Source organism: Pelodiscus sinensis, chromosome 1, assembly GCF_049634645.1.
Source record: "Pelodiscus sinensis isolate JC-2024 chromosome 1, ASM4963464v1, whole genome shotgun sequence".
Lineage (NCBI taxonomy): Eukaryota > Metazoa > Chordata > Testudines > Trionychidae > Pelodiscus > Pelodiscus sinensis.
Window position 1 is genome coordinate 118,964,403 of NC_134711.1, and position 21,803 is coordinate 118,986,205.

The window sequence follows — 21,803 nt, forward strand, 5'->3', positions numbered from 1 at the left end:
CAGCCTTTTTTTTTAACATAGTTATATTTTAAAATGAATAACCCACTCAAGAGACGGAATAGTTCCCTTGAGCAAGTATATACCAGACAGATTTCTTTCCCTCAGTTACACATGGTGCCCTGGTGGAATCCACTGCCGTTCAGTCTGCAAAGTCTGCCTCTTACTAGGCACAAATAAGAGTGGTGGGTCTGGGTCCTGCAGGCTCAGCACTCTGGCCCAGGGCAGCAAAACACCTAAGCCTGTGCAGAAAGCTATACCCATGAGGAGTCCTGACGATGTCAATGGGGTTGTTCATGGGCATTAAGTTAAGCCAGTGTTAAGTGTTTCTGTGGGTCAGGCTAGAATGTTGCTTGCTGTATTGACCCCTAAAAGAGGATTTTTATAGCTAGCATGATTCTGATTTCATTGTGGCCCTTCTCTTTCAAGAAAAAAAAGCCTCTTGTTGAAAGCACCTCTGTTTCATCAGTGATTTACCCACAAAGTGAGAGGAGGCTTCACCAATGATCATGTGATGCCCAGAATCAGCTTAAAACCATCAGATGGCCACTCTACTTAGATTCTGCAATAAGAATATGTCATGATCTCAAGTATCTTCATTCAGCAAATGGCGCTGTTGTTACTCTTAAAGAGAATTCCTATCTAAGCATAAATAGGGTCCCACTAGGTCCTGTTGGTAGAATCTCACTGGGTGAAGCAAAGTGGAACTCCTAGAATCAGCTCTGTTATTAGACAGCACTGGAAATCACAGTGTGAGTGCTACAATTTTAATCAGTGTTAGTAACTTGATAGGGACCCTTAAGTTAAGCTTGCAGGTACCCAAATATATTTCTGCCTTGTTACTGGCTTCTCTATGGAGAGGAAAGCATGGCCTGAGTGAAGAAGAATGATTCCACACTCATTAAAAAAAAATAAGAAAAACCTAGTCATGAGAGATGGCTTGGGAGATGACATTTTTGCAGAAAAGCAGTCAAGATTTTAATCTGAAAACTGGAAACTTCAATGTTTTAGTCTTAGCCACCAAAACCTAATTAATTCTCTTTCCTCTATAAAAAGCAAAATATGTTAATCAAAACCAAAATGTTTTCATGAAAAATTTCATTTCGACAAAGCTCTATTTTTAACCCAACCGCCCTTTTCATTTAAAAATTCTTACCAGCTCTAATAATCATGCTTTTTGACAGTTCATAAAACTTGCTTCATTAGACTATATAAGAGGGGAAAGCCAGCAGCACTGTGTACAATTCTCTCTGGCTCACTGATTACCCACAGATTTACATTAGATATACCACTGCAGAACTCAACCCAGACAGTCCAACACAGTTAATACTGTGTGTTTGGTTAACTAGGACATCTCCAAAAAGATTATTCCTTCAAAATCCAACTTCTTTACTCATGTGACAGTACAAATGACACATTGGCCCAGTCAAAAATCACAGCTGTAATAGCTGTCAGAAATATTCTGGATGCCAACATATGGCCAGATAAGAGGAGCAGCCATTCATTTAGGCTATGTCTACACAGCAACGTTATTTCGGAATAACTGACATCAAACTGAAATAACATAGTCCATGTCTACACAGCAAGCAGTTATTTTGATATACTGATGAAATAATGTGAAGCTGGAGGAGTGCTTACTTTTGCGGAAAAACTCCTGTAACCTTCATTTTATGAGGAGTAAGGGAAGTCAGAGGAAGAGTGCTCTAACTAGAATTTCCTGCTATGTAGACAGCGCCAAAAGACGAAATAAGCTATTTCAACTTCAGCTAGGCAACTGACGTAGCTCAAGTTGCGTTCCTTATTTTGGCTTTTTAGCCCTGCTGTGTAGACATTCCCTCAGAAAATAAAGCTCTCCAACATCCAGCAACAAAACAGAGTCCCTGCAAGGTCAACTGGGAACCGAAAGGGTAGGAAATAGAAAATGGTATCTTGAAACAGAAGATAGGGGTTAGAGTATCACAGATGAACTCACAGGCTCCTTGGTATATTAATACTTCTGCACAAAAAGACAGATGAAAACTCATGTCTTATCTGTACTGTATTGGCTCACTTAAGGCTCAGCAATGTCAGGCTGACAGATATTTCGCTGCCCAGCCCCCCTCATAAAAGGCAAGATGATGATATTCTGTATAAAGGGCAGCTTTTAACTGCTCCATTCCAAAAACAGAACCAGGCACAAACTATGACTCAAAGCAACAAATTATCTTAGTATTGAAGTTCCCTCAAGGATATTCTAATAGCTTCTTGAGAATTCCAGTATATGGCCTCAATAACATTGCTAAAAAGCTATTCCAGGTCTTTTATTAGCTTCTCATTGAAAGAACTAGGACCGTAAATACATGCCCTTGCTTCTCTTCCTCGGGGTCAGGAAAGATGGGGGAGTCATCTGCTACTACCCTTGGCCAACAACAAATTTCCCAGTCTATGTCAGGGAAAATCATAACAGATCACAATTTTAGGTTTTAATTCTCATCCAACAAGTAAGGAATTTCTATTAATAAGGAGAAATTCAGTCATCCTGCACATAACTGCACATTTGTGTCAGTCACCCTAGGATTTAAGCAACTGAGGGTTTTTCAGCTTCAACCCTTCCCATCGTCAGTCTGCAAAGTGTCCTATACCTCACCCTTAGGAGTGGGTCGATACACATGTGTGGAGTGGCTGGCAAGAGTATGTGGGGTGTAGGGGTACTTCTGTTGAGTCAAAAGTTAAGTCTATCTTTGGTGTTCCATACAATAAGGAGGTTTATCCTATTTAGTTGAACAACATGGTGTTGTTCACTGGAGAACTCTTTGGCTGTGTCTAGACTGGCAAGTTTTTCCAGAAAATCATCTGCTTTTGCAGAAAAACTTGCCAGCTGTCTACACTGGCCGTTTGAATTTCCGGAAAAGCACTGACGATCTCATGTAAAATCATCAGTGCTTTTCTGGAAAAACTATGCTGCTCCCGTTCAGGCAAAAGTCTTTTTCGAAAGACTTTTGCGCAAAAGGGCCAGTGTAGACAGCATAGTACTGTTTCCTGCAAAAAAGCCCCGATCGTGAAAAAGGCGATTGGGGCTTTTTTGCGGAAACCGCGTCTAGATTGGCCACGGATGCTTTTCCGCAAAAAGTGCTTTTGCGGAAAAGCATCCTTCCAATCTGGACGCGCTTTTCCGAAAATGCTTTTAACGGAAAACTTTTCCGTTAAAAGCATTTTCGGAAATTCATGCCAGTGTAGACGTAGCCTTTATGTTTAGCACTAACAAATGGTCATCTGAGTACCAACAGCTGCATTGTATCTACTGATCACAGTATTCTAGGGGTGGTACAAAAAGAGAATGGATAGTAAATCAGTGGGAATTTTGTCATGGCCTTTTATAAATTATCTGAATTAAGCCAGAGGCTAAGTTTCTTTGCCTACTTTTAGGTATTTAACTGTGGGATAAAAATCCACAACAAAATTCAGTCACAATATTTTTTCTCTGTGATATGTGCTCCCTTATTCAGTTCTAACCAAGCTTTGTCATCTTATGACATGCAGTGTGAACTTTCTGCATTTCATTTGTTCTGTCAGCTACTCGTAGTTTTCTGTTGCAGGTTTTCTTACTGCTGCAGATGTGTCCAATTCTTCAAGGCTAGCTATAAATGATTCTGTATGTGGCATGGCAGAAATGGAAGGCAGTCTAGTTATGATACAAGAGAGCATCTGTTGCTTTGCGATCCAGATCTGTTTTTGTTTTTTTGTTATGAATATATAACACCAGATCCTGGAAAGGGAGAAAGATACAGCATCACTGCAAGTGCATTTGATGGGAAGATGTAGGTTGTTGATAAACAACGTGAATTCATCAAGTACCTCTCGGCAGTTATATTTGTAAGTATATTTCCTACATACTAACAGTTTATATTTGGAAATCATATTACATCCTGGAAACTGTTCACACAGGACAGGGTCCAAAGTTCCCATAGCTGCACCTTGCAACTGGAGAGTCTCTCCTGCTATTTCCTTTTGAATATAAAGTGGTTACAGATACAAATAAAGCATGTTATACCGATGACTATGTTTGTGTTTGACTATTGTATAGCTAGCTATTCCTTTAAAAACAAACTAATGCACAAAGGCTATCTTCAAGATTTTGGTATAAAGAGAAGTGGCATTAAAATTAACTAATGCCCCAATCCTGCCTCATGCTCCCAGACCTTTGCATTTTGCGTGGTGTTCTACAGACTTCAACAGGGCACCTCAATGGCTTACCAGGAGTCTACCTGCATGAAGCAGCTGCAGGACTGATGCCTAAAAGGGTATTTTCAAAGTTGTAATGATTTAGATATTTGGTTCTCTTTCTCCTGAAGAAATTGCCAGTTTTCTTAAGGTATTAGGGAAGTTTCTGGACAAGGGGATATAGATGTAAAGGAATACAATATGTGCGCGCACACAGGTATACCTACATCTACCTGTATCATAGGGTAGCAAACTATATCTATTTCAGTGTGTGTGACTGATAGATTAGAGGGATGGAACTGAGTGGAAAGGAAAGATAGATATAATATTGAATAAATACTGAAAGATTGTTTGAAATTTAGCTTTTATCTTTTTGGAGAGTAACCATGGCTTTTTGTTTCCTTAACTGATATATGTAGGTAGATGCATTTTCTATATGCAGTGTTTCTATATATTATCACACAGTCATGTCAATGTCATGTTAACCATGCCATGAAGAAAGATAAGAATCGTACATAAAGTTCACAACTCAAGGACTTTTCAACATTAAATGAGAAATCACACATCTAAGAGTTTGAACCTTAAAATCTATCAACTACACTCAGAAAACTTTTGAATACCAGATTTTTGTTAAGTTTAACAGTATCCTAGAGACAAGCAAGCCAGCTCAGCGTACGTCTAAACTACATGGCTCTGTCGACGGAGCCATGTAGATTAGGCAGGACAGCAAAGGGAAATGAAGCGGCAATTTAAATAATCGCCGCTTCATTTAAATCAAAATGGCCACTGCACTGTTGCTAATCAGCTGATTGTCAGCACAGCGCAACAGTCTCGAGGGGGTTCTGCCAACCCCAGAACCCTTCGTCGGCAGATCCTGTAAGCCTCATTTCATGTGGCACAAAGGATATACCGACAAAGGGTTCTGGGGTCAGCAGATCCCCATCTAGACTGCTGTGCTGTGCTGACAATCAGCTGATCGGCACAGCGCAGCGGCCATTTTGATTTAAATGTGGCGATTATTTATATCACTGCTTCATTTCCCTTTGCCATCCTGCCTAATCTACATGGCTCCTTCGATGGAGCCATGTAGTTTAGGCACACCCTCAGATATAATGGGAACCAATCCAAACTCAAAATCAGACCTTAACCCAAACTGATGAGTAGGTTTTAAAGAAATAACTAAACTGGTTTTTTCCCCCATTTAATTCTCATGTGCCTCTGTACTTCTTTGTTCTAGTTAGTAAGAGTAACAAAAAAACAACATAAGGACTGGTCATGTACTTCTAGGTATCTAGCAAGTAAAAAAATACTGATAGAAATCTTGCACAAGGGCCCAGATGGACAAATTTCCACCTGATCCCAAGACAAAGGGTGGAATTCCTCCCTAAAAACTTCTCCCCAGCTAAGAATACAAGAATTATTAATTCAATACATAAATTAAGTTGTGCAGGGAATGCACAACCACAGAAAGCTTTAGGCTGTTATAAGGAATGTACATTTTCTTGCTTTTACAATATTATCTTCTAAAAAGGCAACACTTACTAACTGGAGGTGATCCATTTCGATTAGCCAATGCTTTCTCTCTACATGAATCAAGGTCTACAGGAGTGCATTGTCTTTGAGAAGTCTACATTTCATCTGAAAATGCCACCTGTGTCAAGTGATCTGATCTTACTGTGACATCACATTCACGGTGATGTCAGAGCATAGCAACCAATTTGTCCGCAAAAGATATTGCTACACTACATTAAACACTGTATTCATCTGGCAGTTTGAAACTTGTTAATAGGAGACAAAAGAATAGTGCCTAAATATATTTGATCATTTGCCTCCATAGTTATTTTGCTTTTTGTAACCCTTTTGTAAATATTGATATATAAATTTCCAATTTGATTTCTGCCAAAGACTAAAAAATAGTAAAAAGAATCAATGTAGGTTTAGATATAATCCTGGTCATCCAAAGATCATACATACTTGGTATAACCTTTCACTCCCCTCTACTCACCTGAAGACGAAGGCTATGTCTAGACTACCTCCCTCTTTTGAAAGACGGATGCAAACTAGACATATTGAAATTGCAAATGAAGCCGGGATTTGAATTTCCTACACTTCCTTTGCATAATCGCATCACAGCGTTCTTTTGAAAAACGATATTTCAAACGTGAAACCACAGTCTAGACGCAGTTCTTTCAAAAAGAAAAGCCTTTTTCTATGCAGGATTTTTCAAAAAAGGCTTTTCTTTTTGAAAGAACTGTGTCTAGACTGCGGTTTCACTTTCGAAATAGCATGTTTTGAAAGAATGCCGTGACGCAATTACACAAATGAAGCGCAGGAAATTCAAATCCTGGCTTCATTTGCAATTTCAATATGTCTAATTTATATCCCTCTTTCGAAAGAGGGATGTAGTTTAGACATACCTTAAGAGTTTAAGATCTTGTGAATGTTACTTAGCTCTCCTCTCTGATGAAATGTCTTCTAAATGTTTTCTCTGGAGGCACCTCATGCCGTGGTTAACAGAAAAACTCAATAGAGCATAGACTACACTACAGTGGAAGGTTGAATTAAGATACATATCTCCAACTACATTAATTACATCGTTAGAGTTCCTGTGCTGCCCATACAGCAGGAGGCCAATGGGAGCAAATGCTTCTGCTGGCTTCCCTTACTCCTTGTGAGAAGCAGAAGTACTGGTGCCAACTGGGGAGGAGGTGCCCTCTAAGTTCGATTTAGTGGGTCTTCACTAGACCCACTAAATCAAACTCCAGAATATTGACCGCAGCAGCAATGATTTTCCACATAGTGTAGACATGGCCTAGGAGTATGACTGTTGCACAGAAGTGATATGCATACTGAGCATGGATTTACTATTCCAAGATGCAGTAGTAACAAGAAAGTGCCCTGTGATCATCTTCTATTTTTTTACACTTCAGCTAATTTAACCACAAAGAAGCTGAAAGGAAGGAGAGGTGGTATAGATCTACATGATATATCAAGGGAACTCTAGTTACCGTGGTATAATCTTCCTTTCTCTCTATGCCTGTGCAAATCCTCAGTACAAAGAAACTGGTGAGCAATAGAAAATACCAAGAGTAAATGGTGAGTGCTTCATTATACAAAAAGTAAAGGAGCTCCCTTCTAATTTAAACATCTCATGGCTCCTCAATCAAAAAAAGGAATGTGATCAGGCAGCAAGAGACGATTCTAGTAGCATAAAAGATTTTCTGACAATAAAAAACAGCTGGTGCCATCGTTATCTGAAAAGATACACACACACGAGTGCTACACATCTCACAATTTCTGTAATATTCTCTCTCTTCATTGGGTAATATTCCCAGAAAAAGCAATGAATATAAGGTCTTTGTCCAATTGCTTTGCAGTGGTTTCCAAATCTGCCTTTGGTTCAGAAATCTAGCCTTCTAAAAAGACGGTATTCTCTTTGCATAGCTGCCTCCGATTACTTTTGACTGTTGCTAGGACATTTGGAAGTGCACGTGCATTCCACAGTGACACAATGGAAAGCATTTCAGAGGACAGTGCATGACTGAGGAGTGAGCTATCTGAAACAGTTAAGTATTTTATCAGTAACAGTCAAGACCAGTATCAGACGTTTTATTCCCCAGCTAGGCAGAAAGCACAGTGACCTCAGACTCAATGGGCATCCAGTATAGAATTTCTAATGGAGTGTGAGTGTAAGCTGGAGAAAAAACAGCTGACACTAACTATAAGACTGTTCTTGGAAACAAAGCAATTCACAAATCTCAACGAGGTGGATTTTGCAGGCTTGTTATTTACAGTGGGAATAGTTTGTTTGTACCCAACTCGGACAGAAACATTAGCACAGAGCAAGCTTTTAAAAGCACAGATGAATAGAGCTTATGAGAATTCTTTGAAAGTCTTTTTTTTTTCTTGGTCATTTTAAATTGGACTGTATTCGTTTGCCAGATGTACATCGGTGCTAAAATTAATGTATAATAAGTGATTGAAATTAGCCTCTGTAGGTCTTTTCTATCCTAAAAAGAGACTACAAATAAGAAAGCAGCATTAGTTTTGGAATGGAAGCCCTAAATGATACTCCATTCAGCTACTGGGAAAAAGACACTTCAGTTGGACTGAAATAATGCTTAGCGTTTTTAAAGTACCTTCTAATCAAATGAAAAAAATTAAATGCGTTACATTGCTGAGGACTTATCTAAGCTAGAATCAGACCCACCAATGGGGGGGGGAAGGAAAGGGTTGGAACTGCCCCAGGGCCAAGCATTTCAAAACGATCCAGGGCTCCCAGCCACTGCGGGGCCCTTTAAATCACTGCCAGAGTGCTGGGTAGTGCACTCTGAGCGGCTCTGAGGGCTGGCTGTAAGGGAAAGAGCCATGGTGCAGCGCACTCCAAGCAATGCTAAAGGCTGGCTGCCCCCTGCCTTGCCTCTTCTGGGAGCAAAGAGCAGCCCCACCACATACTCCTTGCCTAGGGGCCCAGCAAGTCTGTCACCCTCCTGACTAGGATGCACAGTATATTTTTAAAACTTGCTCATAAATATGTTTTAACAATACTCATTTTGTGCTTTTCTCGACAGACACTACAAGTTAGATAGCACTGTTTTACAGACAAGGAAATTGAAAGATGAAGTGTTTTGTCCATTATCACATAGGAAATGCACAGGAAAGCTACGTCTAGACTGGCATGATTTTCCGGAAATGCTTTTAATGGAAAAGTTTTCCGTTAAAAGCATTTTCGGAAAAGAGCGTCTAGATTGGCACGGACGCTTTTCCGCAAAAGCACTTTTTGCGGAAAAGCGTCCATGCCAATCTAGACGTGCTTTTCTGCAAAAAAGCCCTGATAGCCATTTTCACAATCGGGGCTTTTTTGCAGAAAACAAATCTGAGCTGTCTACACTGGCCCTTTTGCGCAAAAGGACTTTTTCCCGAATGGGAGCAGCATAGTATTTCCACAAGAACACTGATAATCTTACATGAGATCGGCAGTGCTTTTGCGGAAATTCAGCTGGCAAGTTTTTCTGGAAAAGTAGCTGATTTTCCAGAAAAACTGGCCAGTCTAGACACAGCCGAAAGGTAGGAACTGAACCCAAATCTCTGGTTTCTGACCAAGTCCTTTAATAAAGCATTGAGCATTACATCATTACCAGTCCATTACATCATGGAGGGTCTATACTTGACTGTGGGGGGCCAGATTTTCCCAAGACTACAGTACCCACATCTTTCAGTGCCAATATTTACAGCTAGATTTGCAAACAAGCTCTCTTCGGTTCTGAGCTCTCTCAAAAATCTAGCTACCCAGAGTTACATTTGCTGACTTACTCTGTTGTCATATGAGCTGCTCCCTATTTAGTTCAGCCCAGGTGTAAAAGAAAACTCGAGTGCCCCTATAAAGTGGAAGGAACTAGAGCAAAACCAGAGAGATCCTGCAGAAGAAAAAGTCTACATGGAACAGCCAAGCTCACGAGACAGCTTACTTTGAGGTTTATGTTACGTTGTTATTTAAGTTAATTAAAATGACCCTCAGGATGGAAGTAATTTTGGACCATATGCAGTGTGTGTCTTCTCTGTGATTTGAGCTGAATGATAACTCTATCTGCTTATCTAAACAGCTCCTAAAATACTTTACAGACTTGATAGACAGGAATCATTACACCCACTACCATAATACAGCTACAGGTGGGGCAAAACATAGCCATTATTTAACAGCACTAAAAGTTTAGGAAGAACACAGTATCTCATTAAAATGTAGAATAAATGTAGGTACGTGGAATGCATTGGCTCTCATCACAATTAGCTAAGGATACGGGGTTAATATCCAAAGTCTCATAGACTCATAGACTCATAGACTTTAAGGTCAGAAGGGACCATTATGATCATCTAGTCTGACCCCCTGCACAGTGCAGGCCACAGAATCTCGCCCACCCCTCTTAGAATAATCCTCTCACCTATGTCTCAGATATTGAAGCCTTCCAATACTTTGAAGGCCCCAACATGCAGAGAGTCCTTCAGCTGTGATCTGTGCCCAATGCTACAGAGGAAGGCGAAAAACCTCCAGGGCCTCTGCCAATCTACCCTGGAGGAAAATTCCTTCCTGACCCCAAATATGGCGATCAGCTAAACCCTGAGCATGTGGGCAAGACTCACCAGCCAGACACCCAGAAAGTTCCCTATAGCAACTCCTATCATCCCTCCATTGACCTATTTCCAACTGGAAATGAATGGTCAATTAGTTACCAAGATCATGTTATTTCATCCAACCATCCCCTTATCATAGAATCAGAACTGGAAGAGACCTCAGAAGGTCGTCAAGTCCAGCCCTCCGCTCTAGGCAGGACCAATCCCATCTAAATCAACCCGGCCAGGGCTTTGTCAAGCCGAGACTTAAACACCTCTAGGGATGGAGACTCCACTACTTCCCTAGGTAACCCATTCCAATGCTTCACTACCCTCCTAGTAAAATAGTTTTTCCTAATATCCAATCTGGACCTCTCCCACCACAACTTGAGACCATTGCTCCTTGTTCTGCCATCTGTCACTACTGAGAACAGCCTCTCTCCATCCTCTTTGGAACCTCCCTTCAGGAAGTTGAAGGCTGCTATCAAGTCCCCCCTCACTCTTCGCTTCTGCAGACTAAACAGACCCAAGTCCCTCAGCCTCTCCTCGTAGGTCATATGCTCCAGACCCCTAATCATTTTGGTTGCCCTCCGCTGGACCCTCTCCAATGCGTCCGCATCCGTTTTGTAGTGGGGGGCCCAGAACTGGACACAGTACTCCAGATGTGGCCTCACCAAAGCCGAATAAAGGGGAATAATGACATATAATGCCGTATAAACGGCAACATATTTAATGACCACAAGGAATCAGAACATCCATCTCATCCAAAAGACACTTTCTCCTACAGTCCAATGCTCCATACTATCCCACTGCAGCTTTGAGTGAACACTGACCCAGAGACAAATTCATTTCTCTACCAATACAGAACTCAAGAGTTGGGACTGAGGTGATGAGGTCTGAGGATGCTGCTAATCATTATAGAGGACAGCTGTCCAAACCACTGCCCTTCACAACTGGCTCTAACTGATATCTCCCTAGAAAGGCCAAAAAACTAAATAGGGGATAGAGACTAAAGTACCATCTCATCCTCTAGCTCAGGATTAAGGTACACTGGCAGTAGGGATAAACTTTGCAATGCCTTTGCCTGTTTTTTTCAGAGGTAGCTGTGTTAGTCTGTTTCAGCAAAAGCAAGGAGTCCTGTGGCACCTTAAAGACTAACAAACTTATTTGGGCATAAGCTTTCGTGGGCAGGAGCCCACTTCATCAGATATATGAAGATCCACTTCACGCATCTGACAAAGTAGGCTCTAGCCCATGAAAGTTTATGCCCAAATAAATCTGCCTATTTTGTTATCATTGTGAGGACAGAGAAAGCAAACCATTTTTTAAGGCACCTTTCCACTGCAGTTGAGTCACTTAAAAATATCCAAATCTGTTGGTAAATGCTGCTACATAACATAGGACAAACAAGCTTGATAAATCTTCCAGCTCTAATTTGATTTACTTGGGGAGTGGGGTGAAGTGTCTTAATCATTAAGAAAACAAAGAGTTCTTCATGAGAATTAGCAACATTATTTGGATAGGTTCATACTGTAACAAACTTTTTCATTATTATTATTATTATTGTGTCAAAGCTACCAGAATGTAATTTGAAGAATCAGTATTCCACAGAGGTAGAACCATCTTTTACTGCCTACAGTAATAAAAGCAATTTTCCCCTAGCTATATTGAAGGTCAAGTGCCACTTGTATTTTAAATATTTACACAATATTCTCACTTTAAAAAAGAAAATTAAAATTGTATCGGCGCTTATTTAAAAAAAAATCAGTCTCCCTGTTGTATTATTTGATAGTTCAGCAGTCAAAGAAATTTATGAAAACATTGCAGTTGAACGCTTTCCAAAAACTTGTATAACTGAGAAGGCTAAGTTACCTTTTCAGAATGCATTGAAATAAATAGCATTATGATGCTAGCTATACAATAATTACACACAGTGTTGTGCAAAAGAAAGCATGCCCATACAAAACTGAGATATAACAACTGATCAGTAGTTTAAAAAATCCATAGTGCCTCTATTATGTTTATATTGATCCCACCTTGTTCCGTAATGCCATAACCTCAACTGTCAGTGTATCAACTTGCTGGTTCAGGCACTGGTTCTCCTCTTGCATTTTCTCCGGTGTGATTCGATCCACATGTAACCTCATTTGTAACTCCAAAAACTACAGAAGAATGCAGAGACTTATTAGACAGGGCAACTTACATGATTATTAAAACAGGAATGAAACACCAAAATCAATTCGGCAATGAGCTACACTGATCAGCAACATTTCTTAGGCCTTGTCTACCCTACATCTTTTTTGCCAAAAACTGCCTTTTACCAATAAAACAGTGAGCATGTAAAACACTGCAATGCAACTTGTGTTGTAGAAAACACCCAGCTTAAATGACAAAAACCTTCCATATCACTGAGACTTTTCACACACACCCCTTTATTGTCAACATATAGTGTAGACACCTTGAGGCACTTTTTCGTTTTATTGTCCTCCAGGAAGTGTCCCACAACCCCCGTGCTGCTGTTCTGGTCAGCACTTTGAACTCCGCTTGCCCACAGCCAGATAAACAGCAATGCGCCCCTTCCCTTTGAAAACCCCAGGAAGGTTACACTACATTTCCTGCTGGCTGGCTCAGTGTCCCGGATCAGTGTCTTCCCAGGTAACCTTGGCTGGCGATCGCACCAATCTCTCTCCCACATGGACCACTGTAGAGCTCTTGGATCTGATCAGTGTATGGGGAAAGGAGTCTGTTCAGTACATGTGACCAGTAGGAATTAGGCAAATTTCTTGATGGTTGTATGAAAAGGGGCGTGAGCGGGACAAGCTCCAGTGCAGAGCGAAGAGAAAGGAGCTGAGGCAGGTGTACCATAAGGCAAGGGAGACGAACCATTGCTCCAGCGCTGTACCTAAGGCCTGCTGCTTCTATAAGGAGATGAACGCTCTCTTTGGTGATGACCCCCTTCCACTACCAAGAGCCCCGTGGAGGCTTCAGAGGCAGGGAGTCAGCAGAAAGAGAACCTAACCTGAAGGATGAAAAATAGATGAAGAGGTTGATCTAGACAAGGATGTGGCGCTTTGAATGGGGCGGGTAGCTTGGAACTATTCTCCATTCCTGAGGCGCATAGCCTGTCACAGCAGCAGTGTTTTGGGGAGCAGGGAACAGGAGATGAAATGCAGTGTATGTGGCTGTAGCTTGTGGAGTGCAGTGGTTGGTGTAAAGCATAGAAAAGTGGGAGGCTGGCATATATCTGTGAGCTGCATATTGTCCTGTGTTGCTAATCGGCACAGAGAGATCTGAATTGAATCCTCCAGAGAGATGCATTGGAAAGTTTTCTGCAGGTACTTGTTAATTCTCTGCTACAGGTTCCATGGCAGTGCAGCTGTGTCCCATCCCCTTCCGCCATCACTTATGCAGGGACAAAAATGGAATATAGGTAGGTTGCATATGGAGCAGGGCAAAAGTCACAAGCATCCAGTTATCCTCAGCAGGAAACATGGGGGATAATTTTAGAATGAGTTCCCTGCAAAGCTGCCCTGCAAGCCCTGCAAAGACTGTATTTTATTTTGGACATATTCACCCACTCCCACTCCCCACGCTCACTGTGCATATGGTGCTTGCAGGGGTGTGCCTTGCAATGGTCAGTAGAAAAGTGGCTGAATATGTTGCAAAAGGTGCTTGTGAGCAAAATGTTTAAATATTGAGACAGAATTTAACAATCCCTCTTTTGTGCACTATGCTTTTCAGTGGGGCTCTTGAGTTCGAGACACGCACCCCAGCAGAATAGCTCCAGCAGACAAGAAAGAGGCCAAGATGCCGCAGAGAGGATATGGTTAGGGAGGTGATACAACACTCCTCTGCAGTGTCAAGGAGATGAGAGGAGCACTAGGAAGCAGAAAAGGCAGAAAAATCAAGTTTTTGCTCAAGACACCACTGACGAGATGATAAAGCTTGTGTCTCTCATGAACAGAGGTTAGTCCAATAGAAGATATTTCACCCACCTTGTCTCTCCAAGAACCAGAGCTGAATCACACACAGTGGTGCATGCTGTTAGTAAATAAAAGAGATTTTATGAAGTACAATCAAGCCCAGTGGAAATTAGGGATGTAATAGTGTAGTTGATTAAATGATTAACTGATAAGCACGTGCATTTCCTCCACACCCTGCCAATAAATAGTTTAGCAGGCTGGCTAAGTCCCAGCTCATACCAGGTCCCAGGAGCTACCTCCTCTGTGGCTCTGCACATTAACAGAATGGCCATCAGAGCACCTGTGCTTTTTCAGATAGGCTATTTTTGCACTAGAAACCCCTGCGGAGTGTCCACAACTGGCTTTTTGAGCAAGAGCTGTAGTGCAAGGAGTTATTCCTCATGGGGAGAGGAATAACTCTACCGGCAAAAGCCCTCTGTCCTGTTGATTTACTGTTTAGTTTTGGGGTTTTTTTCCACAAAAACACGCTTGAGGTAAGGCTGCTCCACCGGTGCAAAAACACCCCACACCACATGTAGTGTATTCTAAGTATTTTAGAAGCCAGCAGGAAGCCAGCTTGGTTCAATCCCAGCTTGCACTGGCTCCTGGGAGCTACCCCCACTGCTGCTCTGAAATAATAGTGCAGAGCCAAAGCAGGGGTAGCTCCCAGGACCCGGCGCAAGCTAGGACTGAGCCAGGCTGTCTGCCAGCCCAACTCCTAAATGACTTTCAGTGCAGAGCCGCAGTGGAGGTAGCTCCCAGGACCCAGTGCAAGCTGTCACTGAGTGCTTGCAGTGCTAACCCTTATGGATGAATTGTGTAGGCAACAACATTTTTTCAACTACACAATTAATGAATTACACGCTTCTTAACATCCCCAGTGTAAATAAGGGTTACCTGAGGGAGCAGTCAGTGTGTACATGCTCCTTTCATTATTAAAGGGGGCTTGCTGGAATGATTTATTTGGGGTTCTGATCCCATTTGGGGAGTAGGTTCCCTGAAAGCTGTGCCCAAAACTGCATTCTTCTCAGACCTGAAGAGAGTCAGTGTCTGTATTGCTCTTTGGAGGGTGAGGGGGTAGGGATCTCAGCTCTGTGCCTTGGCTGGGGAGACCAGGAAATCTGGCCCAGAAGGACAGGGTGGTGAGAAGCCCCAGAGAGTAAGGTGGTGAGTGTCAGTGGCTTTGTCCAATTATTAAACAGAGGAAATAAATTTCAGCTGCTTGAGAAGTGGGAGGGGAGCCATGTGGGGTTTGTCAGTAGTGATGGGTGTGCAGTGGCCTAGGTGTCTGCATGTCACATTGACAGCCCTACCAAAGAAAGCAGGGAGTGAATGCCCAAGGAGACTGAACAATCCACCAGGATCCCTGAAGGTCAGGTTTGAGGCACATGTTAATAAGAACATAAGAACGGCCATCCTGGGTCAGACTGAAGGTCCATCTAGCCCAGAATCCTGTCTGCCCACAGTGGCCATTGCCAGGTGCTCTAGAGGGAATGAACAGAACAGGGAATCATCTGTGAATCATCATCCCGTTGCCCCTTCTCAACCACAAGCAAATGCTAGGGGCACTGTACTCTTCTAAGTGTGCTTTGAAACAGAGGGGATGTCAGTCCAAGGGCCTGTTATTCCATCTTCACCAGCAGTAAATTCACATAAGTGTAAATTTTTATTACTGTTATTTTAAAGAAAAAATCACACTCATGTTTATCTAACAGCAGTCGTTCAGACAGGCATGACTAATTCCTTACATTTTTCATCCATTATGGATATTCTCATATATAAATAATTGAAAAGCTCTCATCTCTACTGGGGTTAACAGAAAATATGCAACACAATCAATTAAGATAAAAATTCTACCTACTAAAGAATATACTACACCACCCTGGTACTAAGCCCATGTTTGAAAATGTAGGGGTGTAGAGTTGCATCATCGTCCTGCCAGACTGATGATAAATTGTGATTTTTATTTAATGAAAGTATACAATTATCTGTCATTAAGAAGTGGCTGATGCAAATGTGTATTTTGGCCTTCTTTATCCCTTTGGATCTTTTGATTAAAAGCGTGATGAAATGCAAGATCAAGCCATATCCAATAATGAATTACAAAACTAACAATTAAAGCATTAAGTCAATTTTTTCTGTACTAACATAAACCATCTCTCCTCACAGGTTTTAATTTACTAAAATGTTGCCCACTCACAAATCCTGGTCAAATTCAAGATCCAGTCTGTCTAATAAAAGTCATGTACTGAAGTTTATGCACAGACATGTGTTATTGATTGGTTGGAAAGTTGCCCATCAGCCTCTGTAATTATAGAATCCCAATTGTATTGTAACTTTTGGGCAAACATTGCCAAATTATTGATCTTTTTATAACAATATATATACTGTTTACAAACTGTGTATCCACTGGAAGACTCATTTATTTGATCAGGCAGAAGATGCAGAGGGCCACTAATGTTAAGTCTATTTAACCTGTAATATTATGGTCCCGGTCATACCATAACCCATTATACAGCGATGTTAACTTTGGATCTTTTTGCCCAGTACTAGTACATTGTGTATAGGGACTCTAACAAGGCAATATGGTTAAAATCTATAGTTAAAACTGCATGATGAACTACAGCACTTGGGTTTTATTTTCACAGCTCACTGACTTGCTATGCCCCCTCTCCCCCTCCCGCTTTACTTTTGTGTCAATCAAATGAAATAATTACCAAACTCAGGCAGGAGTACGGTGAAAGTTAATACAATAATAGCTGTATGAAAGGGCTTGGGAACTCTAGATGAAAGAACAAAGTATTCTGAAATCTAAATGGTGATGGGACATTTTAAGCAGGTTAGCTTTCATAGTTAGGTGTTTAATTGTAAACCCCACAGCTCTCATTTAAAATACATATTGGCCCTGATTTTTTGGTCTAGCCAAGAAACATTCAGCAGAAATCCGAAGGAGTCCCGAGAGGTGGTTTATGCTCCCTTTTGTACTTTCTTCATCCTGGCTGCCAGTTATAAATCAGGTCATCCCCCAGTATGAGAGCACCAGAAAGACTGTTCCAACTTAAATCCACAGTCTCCAGATGCCATTATGGATCAGTTATAAAAGAGATGTCCCAGACACTCCAGCTTTTCCCTTCAGTGCTCAGTGACAGCCAGAAAAAGACAAATGGGGGGTAAGAGCCACTACAGCAGCTCTACACTATTAAAGATCCAACTATTCAGGAGGAATTCTCCAATGGTCACTTAATCTGCCTTTAAGGCTGTTTTGTGCCACCAGAACACTGCAAAGAATCCCTATCGAACTAATGAACCAGGCCGAGGAAATGTTTAACTGATAGGAACAATGGAAAGTAGACAAATGCTCTCTTCCCTTAGTAATATGATCTCAGAGTCTCTATTCCTCCCAAAATGGAGCAATGATTTCAACGCCCTCTTGTCAGTTACTTCCTGAAATGCTCTTGAACATGTTCATAAGTGTTTGAAATAAGCCTGAGGAGGGACACATATTACAGTCCCATTACAGTTGTCTTAGTGTCTGTAGCAGACACGGTGATTAAGCTATAATACATGGTTAAATCACTGTAGTATGACAACTCAATCGGATCCTATAATGTTATAGGATTTGGATTCGGGATAAGAGTGTCTCAGGTTAAGGTGGACCACATGGGGGGTGAGGGGAAAACAGAAGCCAGGCAAAGAAGCCAGTCTGTCCCCAGGGGTATCAAAGTGGTATGGAATGGTGGCTCAGCTAAAGAAAGAAGCTATCCAAATTCCTGTGGATCTAGAGTAATTCTTTACTATGCTAAAACAAGAATCTATGTGTAGGGGGAGGCAGTCCACACAAAGACCTATGCATCACTTGAATTCCGTAGGATTTTGGAGTAGGCCATCTGCAGTGAAGTGAATTACAAGTTTGGCGAAATGCTCTGTGTTGCAGTGTCCTACAACACTCAGTCTTCAAGTTGCAATTTAATTTTGCTAGCAATCGCCAGTATTCCCAGTGCTAATATTTGGGTTTGAAGAAAGGCTCCATTCTTCACATACCAGTTTCTCCATCTGCTTTATCCTCAAGTGAAGTCATAATCTTATATTTATGACATCAGTTTGTTGCTATGGAAACAATGTAACTTCTCTTTCAAAACTATGTAGCAAGCATTACATGCATACAGAAAGGGATGGACAAGGCTTCAAGGGACTCTCTTAGGGTACATCTGTACAGCAGGGTTATTTCAGAATAACTGACGTTATTCCAAAATAGTGTGCATCTACACTACAAGCCTTTATTTTGAAATAATGTCAAGCTGGAGGACTTCTTACTCTGACTCATGGTAACCCTCATTTCATGAGGGGTAAAAGAAGTTGAAGGAAGTGTTTTTCCTTCAACTTCCTGCTGTGTAGACACCACTAAACAATGAATTAAGTTATTTCGACTTCAGCAACGCAAGTAACATAGTTGAAATTGCACAGCTTAATTCAACTTTAGCTCTGCTGTGAAGCTGTACCCTTACAGGAAGAAAGAGAAAAATAACATGCAAGGATGGAATAAAATGCTAAAGTGTAAAAACCAAAAGACAGGGCAAAGGTGGCTACAAGTATCCTTTTCACTTGCCTCATTATCAGGGAATCCAGGGACTTGCTTGGTCCCCAGCTTAAGTTACAGCAGCCTTCCGTCAGCCTGTGGCCCCAAAAGAATAGCTGTGTTTTCCCTATCTTCCTCCCTTCCCAACACACTCCCTGAGTCCTGGCATGCCCCATACAGTGGATGGCACAAGAAGGGCTCAGGGACCCTAGTAGGTTATGGGTATTCCTCAGTAGGAAGATCTACCTGCGACATGGCCTGTTTACATGACAGAGTAGGAAAGAGGCCATAGTGGAATAGAGAATCAGGGTCAGAGGATTTTCACTGGGGTTTCTGACAGTCTAATTTGGCCTGCAGATTTGTAATTACCAGCAGTGATGCATATGACAGAGAGAACACAACTTGAGTTTCAGCTCCCAGGGTGAGCCTGCAGCAACAGCAGTTAGGGAAAAAAAACATTGCTTTACTTGTGAGCTGAACAATTTTGTTCTCAAAGTCAATGAAAGTCAAACATGGAGCCCTCTGAGGCTTTGAAAATATCACTCTGGGGAAGAGTGGAAGAATGACTCTCTAGCTCAGAGGGACAGGGAGGGGTTCCAGATAGCAGAAGCAGCCTAAATTTATGCAGTATATCACTCACATGTTCCTCATTAGTGACCCAGATTCACTAGCAGCCCACAAAATATAATGTTGGATCCATTTTCTTGCTGTAAATTATTGATATTACTAAGGATGAAGTTATAGAAAAAGTGAGCAATGCTAAAGAAGTTTGTTTCCCTTAACTCTTTGCCTGGTACGCTGATAATAGTCTTATGCCCTTTATTCCATATTATATTCAATATTTTGGCCTTCCAAAAGGCGCATGATAGAATGACCCCCCTATTAAAGGAAGTCCTTGAAAAGTGGCTGAATTTAAAGGTTAGATAAATGTCTATCAGGGATGGTCTAGACCAGAGGTGTCCAAACTTTTTTCAAAGAGGGCCAGATTTGATGAAGTGAACATGCGTGAGGGCCGACCATTTTGCCTGACATTCTTTGAACCATTAAAATTAAATGCAAATTAACTATTTTATGCAAAGTTTATTTCAAACGGCATACTTTTCATTTCGTCATATGGATGACAAATCTAAACAGGTGTTAAATCACTCTGCCTTCCATATCTGAAGGCCAGATGAAAAAAAAAATCCAGGAAGCTGAAATATATGTCAGGAACATTGTAAAGTACATTACATATTATTGGTAATAAAGGTTGTCTGTCAACTTTTAAGTTAAAAAAATATGAACAGGAACATAACACCAAGTATACATGTTGTGTCCAAATACATTTATAACTGATTTAGACCAACTGACATTAACTGAGATTTTACAATGTATTCATCTCAATACATATGGATTCGTTGGGAGCCATAAAAGATAGATATTGCCAAATTACCTGTGGGGCTGTATTAAACCGGAACATGGGCCGCAATTGGCCCGCGGGCCGGACTTTGGACATGCCTGGTCTAGACAGTACTGGGTCCTGCCATGAGGGCAGGGGACTGGACTCAATGACCTCTCGAGGTCCCTTCCAGTCCTAGTATTCTATGATTCTACTACAAGCCATGTTCTGTTTTTACTTATACCACTGTAAATTAGGAATAACTCAATTAAAACGATTAGAGTCATGCTCCCATAAATCTAGTGAGTGCGCACAATCAGGCCCTATCGTCCAAGGGTAATCGTGAAAGTATCCTGAACTGCTGAAAAGCAATAACAAACTCATTACATTAACAGAGCTAGTAGAGCATGAAACAGCCTCCCACGGGAAGAGGTGGAAACCCTGCTTAGTAGGAAAAGGCGATAATTAAAACACACAGTATAAGAACATTCCTGCCCCAATGCAGTAAATGACCTGATATTTTTTCCTTTGTCTCTGAATTATGGCAACATCCTGGGGTGCAACCCAGGCCAGTGAGGGGCTATCCTGCAACCTGGGGTGCTTCACAACCCGTTGCTGCTGCAGCTCCCACCTGTTCCTCTCACAAACAGCCTATAAGTCATACCACAAGGCTGCGTCTAGACTGACAAGTTAAACCTTGCCAGCTGTCTACACTGGCCGCTTGAATTTCCGCAAGAACACTGACGATCTAATGTAAGATTGTCAGTGTTCTTGCGCAAATATTATGATGCTCCCGCTCAGGGATAAGCCCTCTTGCGCAAATGCTTTTGCGCAAGAGAGCCAGTGTAGACAGGTAAAAACTGTTTTGCGCAAAAAAGCCATGATGGCGAAAATGGCGATCAGGGCTTTCTTGCGCAAAACTGCGTCTAGATTGGCACAGACGCTTTTCCGCAAAAAGTGCATTTGTGCAAAAGTGTCCGTGCCAATCTAGATGGATTGTACCCATTCAGAGTAAGAGTGATAGAAGCAGGACACTGTAAGCACTCATTCATACAAAGACTGGCTTTCCATTTTATGGTAAGGGAAGATGGATTCTGAATTCTGTTTTTCATTTATAATTGGGAATACACCAGTATATGTATATTCTTTAACTCTGTCCATTAGCAACCATCCCTACAGCAAACTCATATTTACTTTGTGTGTATTTTATAGACGGAGAGAGAGAAATATTAATGATACATACACAGTAAATGTGTGTTAGTCATAGGCATGGTAATGAACAGAGTTAAGAATGACATAATGGATTACCATGAGTACAGCCAGATGATGTTAGCAAGATCAAAGAAGGCAACGACACTCATTGGCACCGATTCAGCCAGGTATTAAACTTGTGCATAGGGAGATGTCCCACAAAAAAAATCAGTGGGACTGCTCCCATGCTTAAAATTAGGCACATGTTTAACTGCCTTAACCAATCAGGGTCATTAATCCTTCAACATCTGGCTCTACTGTGTTTAATTTCATTGCAAGCAGAGACAACATGCCATACACCTCTCTCCTCCTCTTAGCACCAGAAGTTGAT

General features: G+C 41.4%; 1 protein-coding gene and 1 long non-coding RNA gene across 3 annotated transcripts in view; one reads left to right on the forward strand and one right to left on the reverse strand.

Annotated features, from left to right (window-relative positions):
* The window catches only part of LMNTD1 (lamin tail domain containing 1), a 276,783-nt gene that overhangs the window by 199,722 nt on the left and 55,258 nt on the right, over positions 1-21,803 (reverse strand). For both annotated transcript variants that reach the window (XM_075898616.1, XM_075898606.1), the window contains exon 4: positions 12,342-12,467. In XM_075898616.1, the coding sequence (XP_075754731.1) occupies positions 12,342-12,467 (126 nt within the window). The remainder of the gene's footprint in view (positions 1-12,341; positions 12,468-21,803) is intronic.
* On the forward strand, positions 13,503-16,571 carry LOC112546539 (uncharacterized). Its single transcript, XR_003090250.2, has 3 exons — positions 13,503-13,735; positions 14,047-14,271; positions 16,437-16,571. It is a non-coding gene; the product is annotated as an uncharacterized LOC112546539 (long non-coding RNA).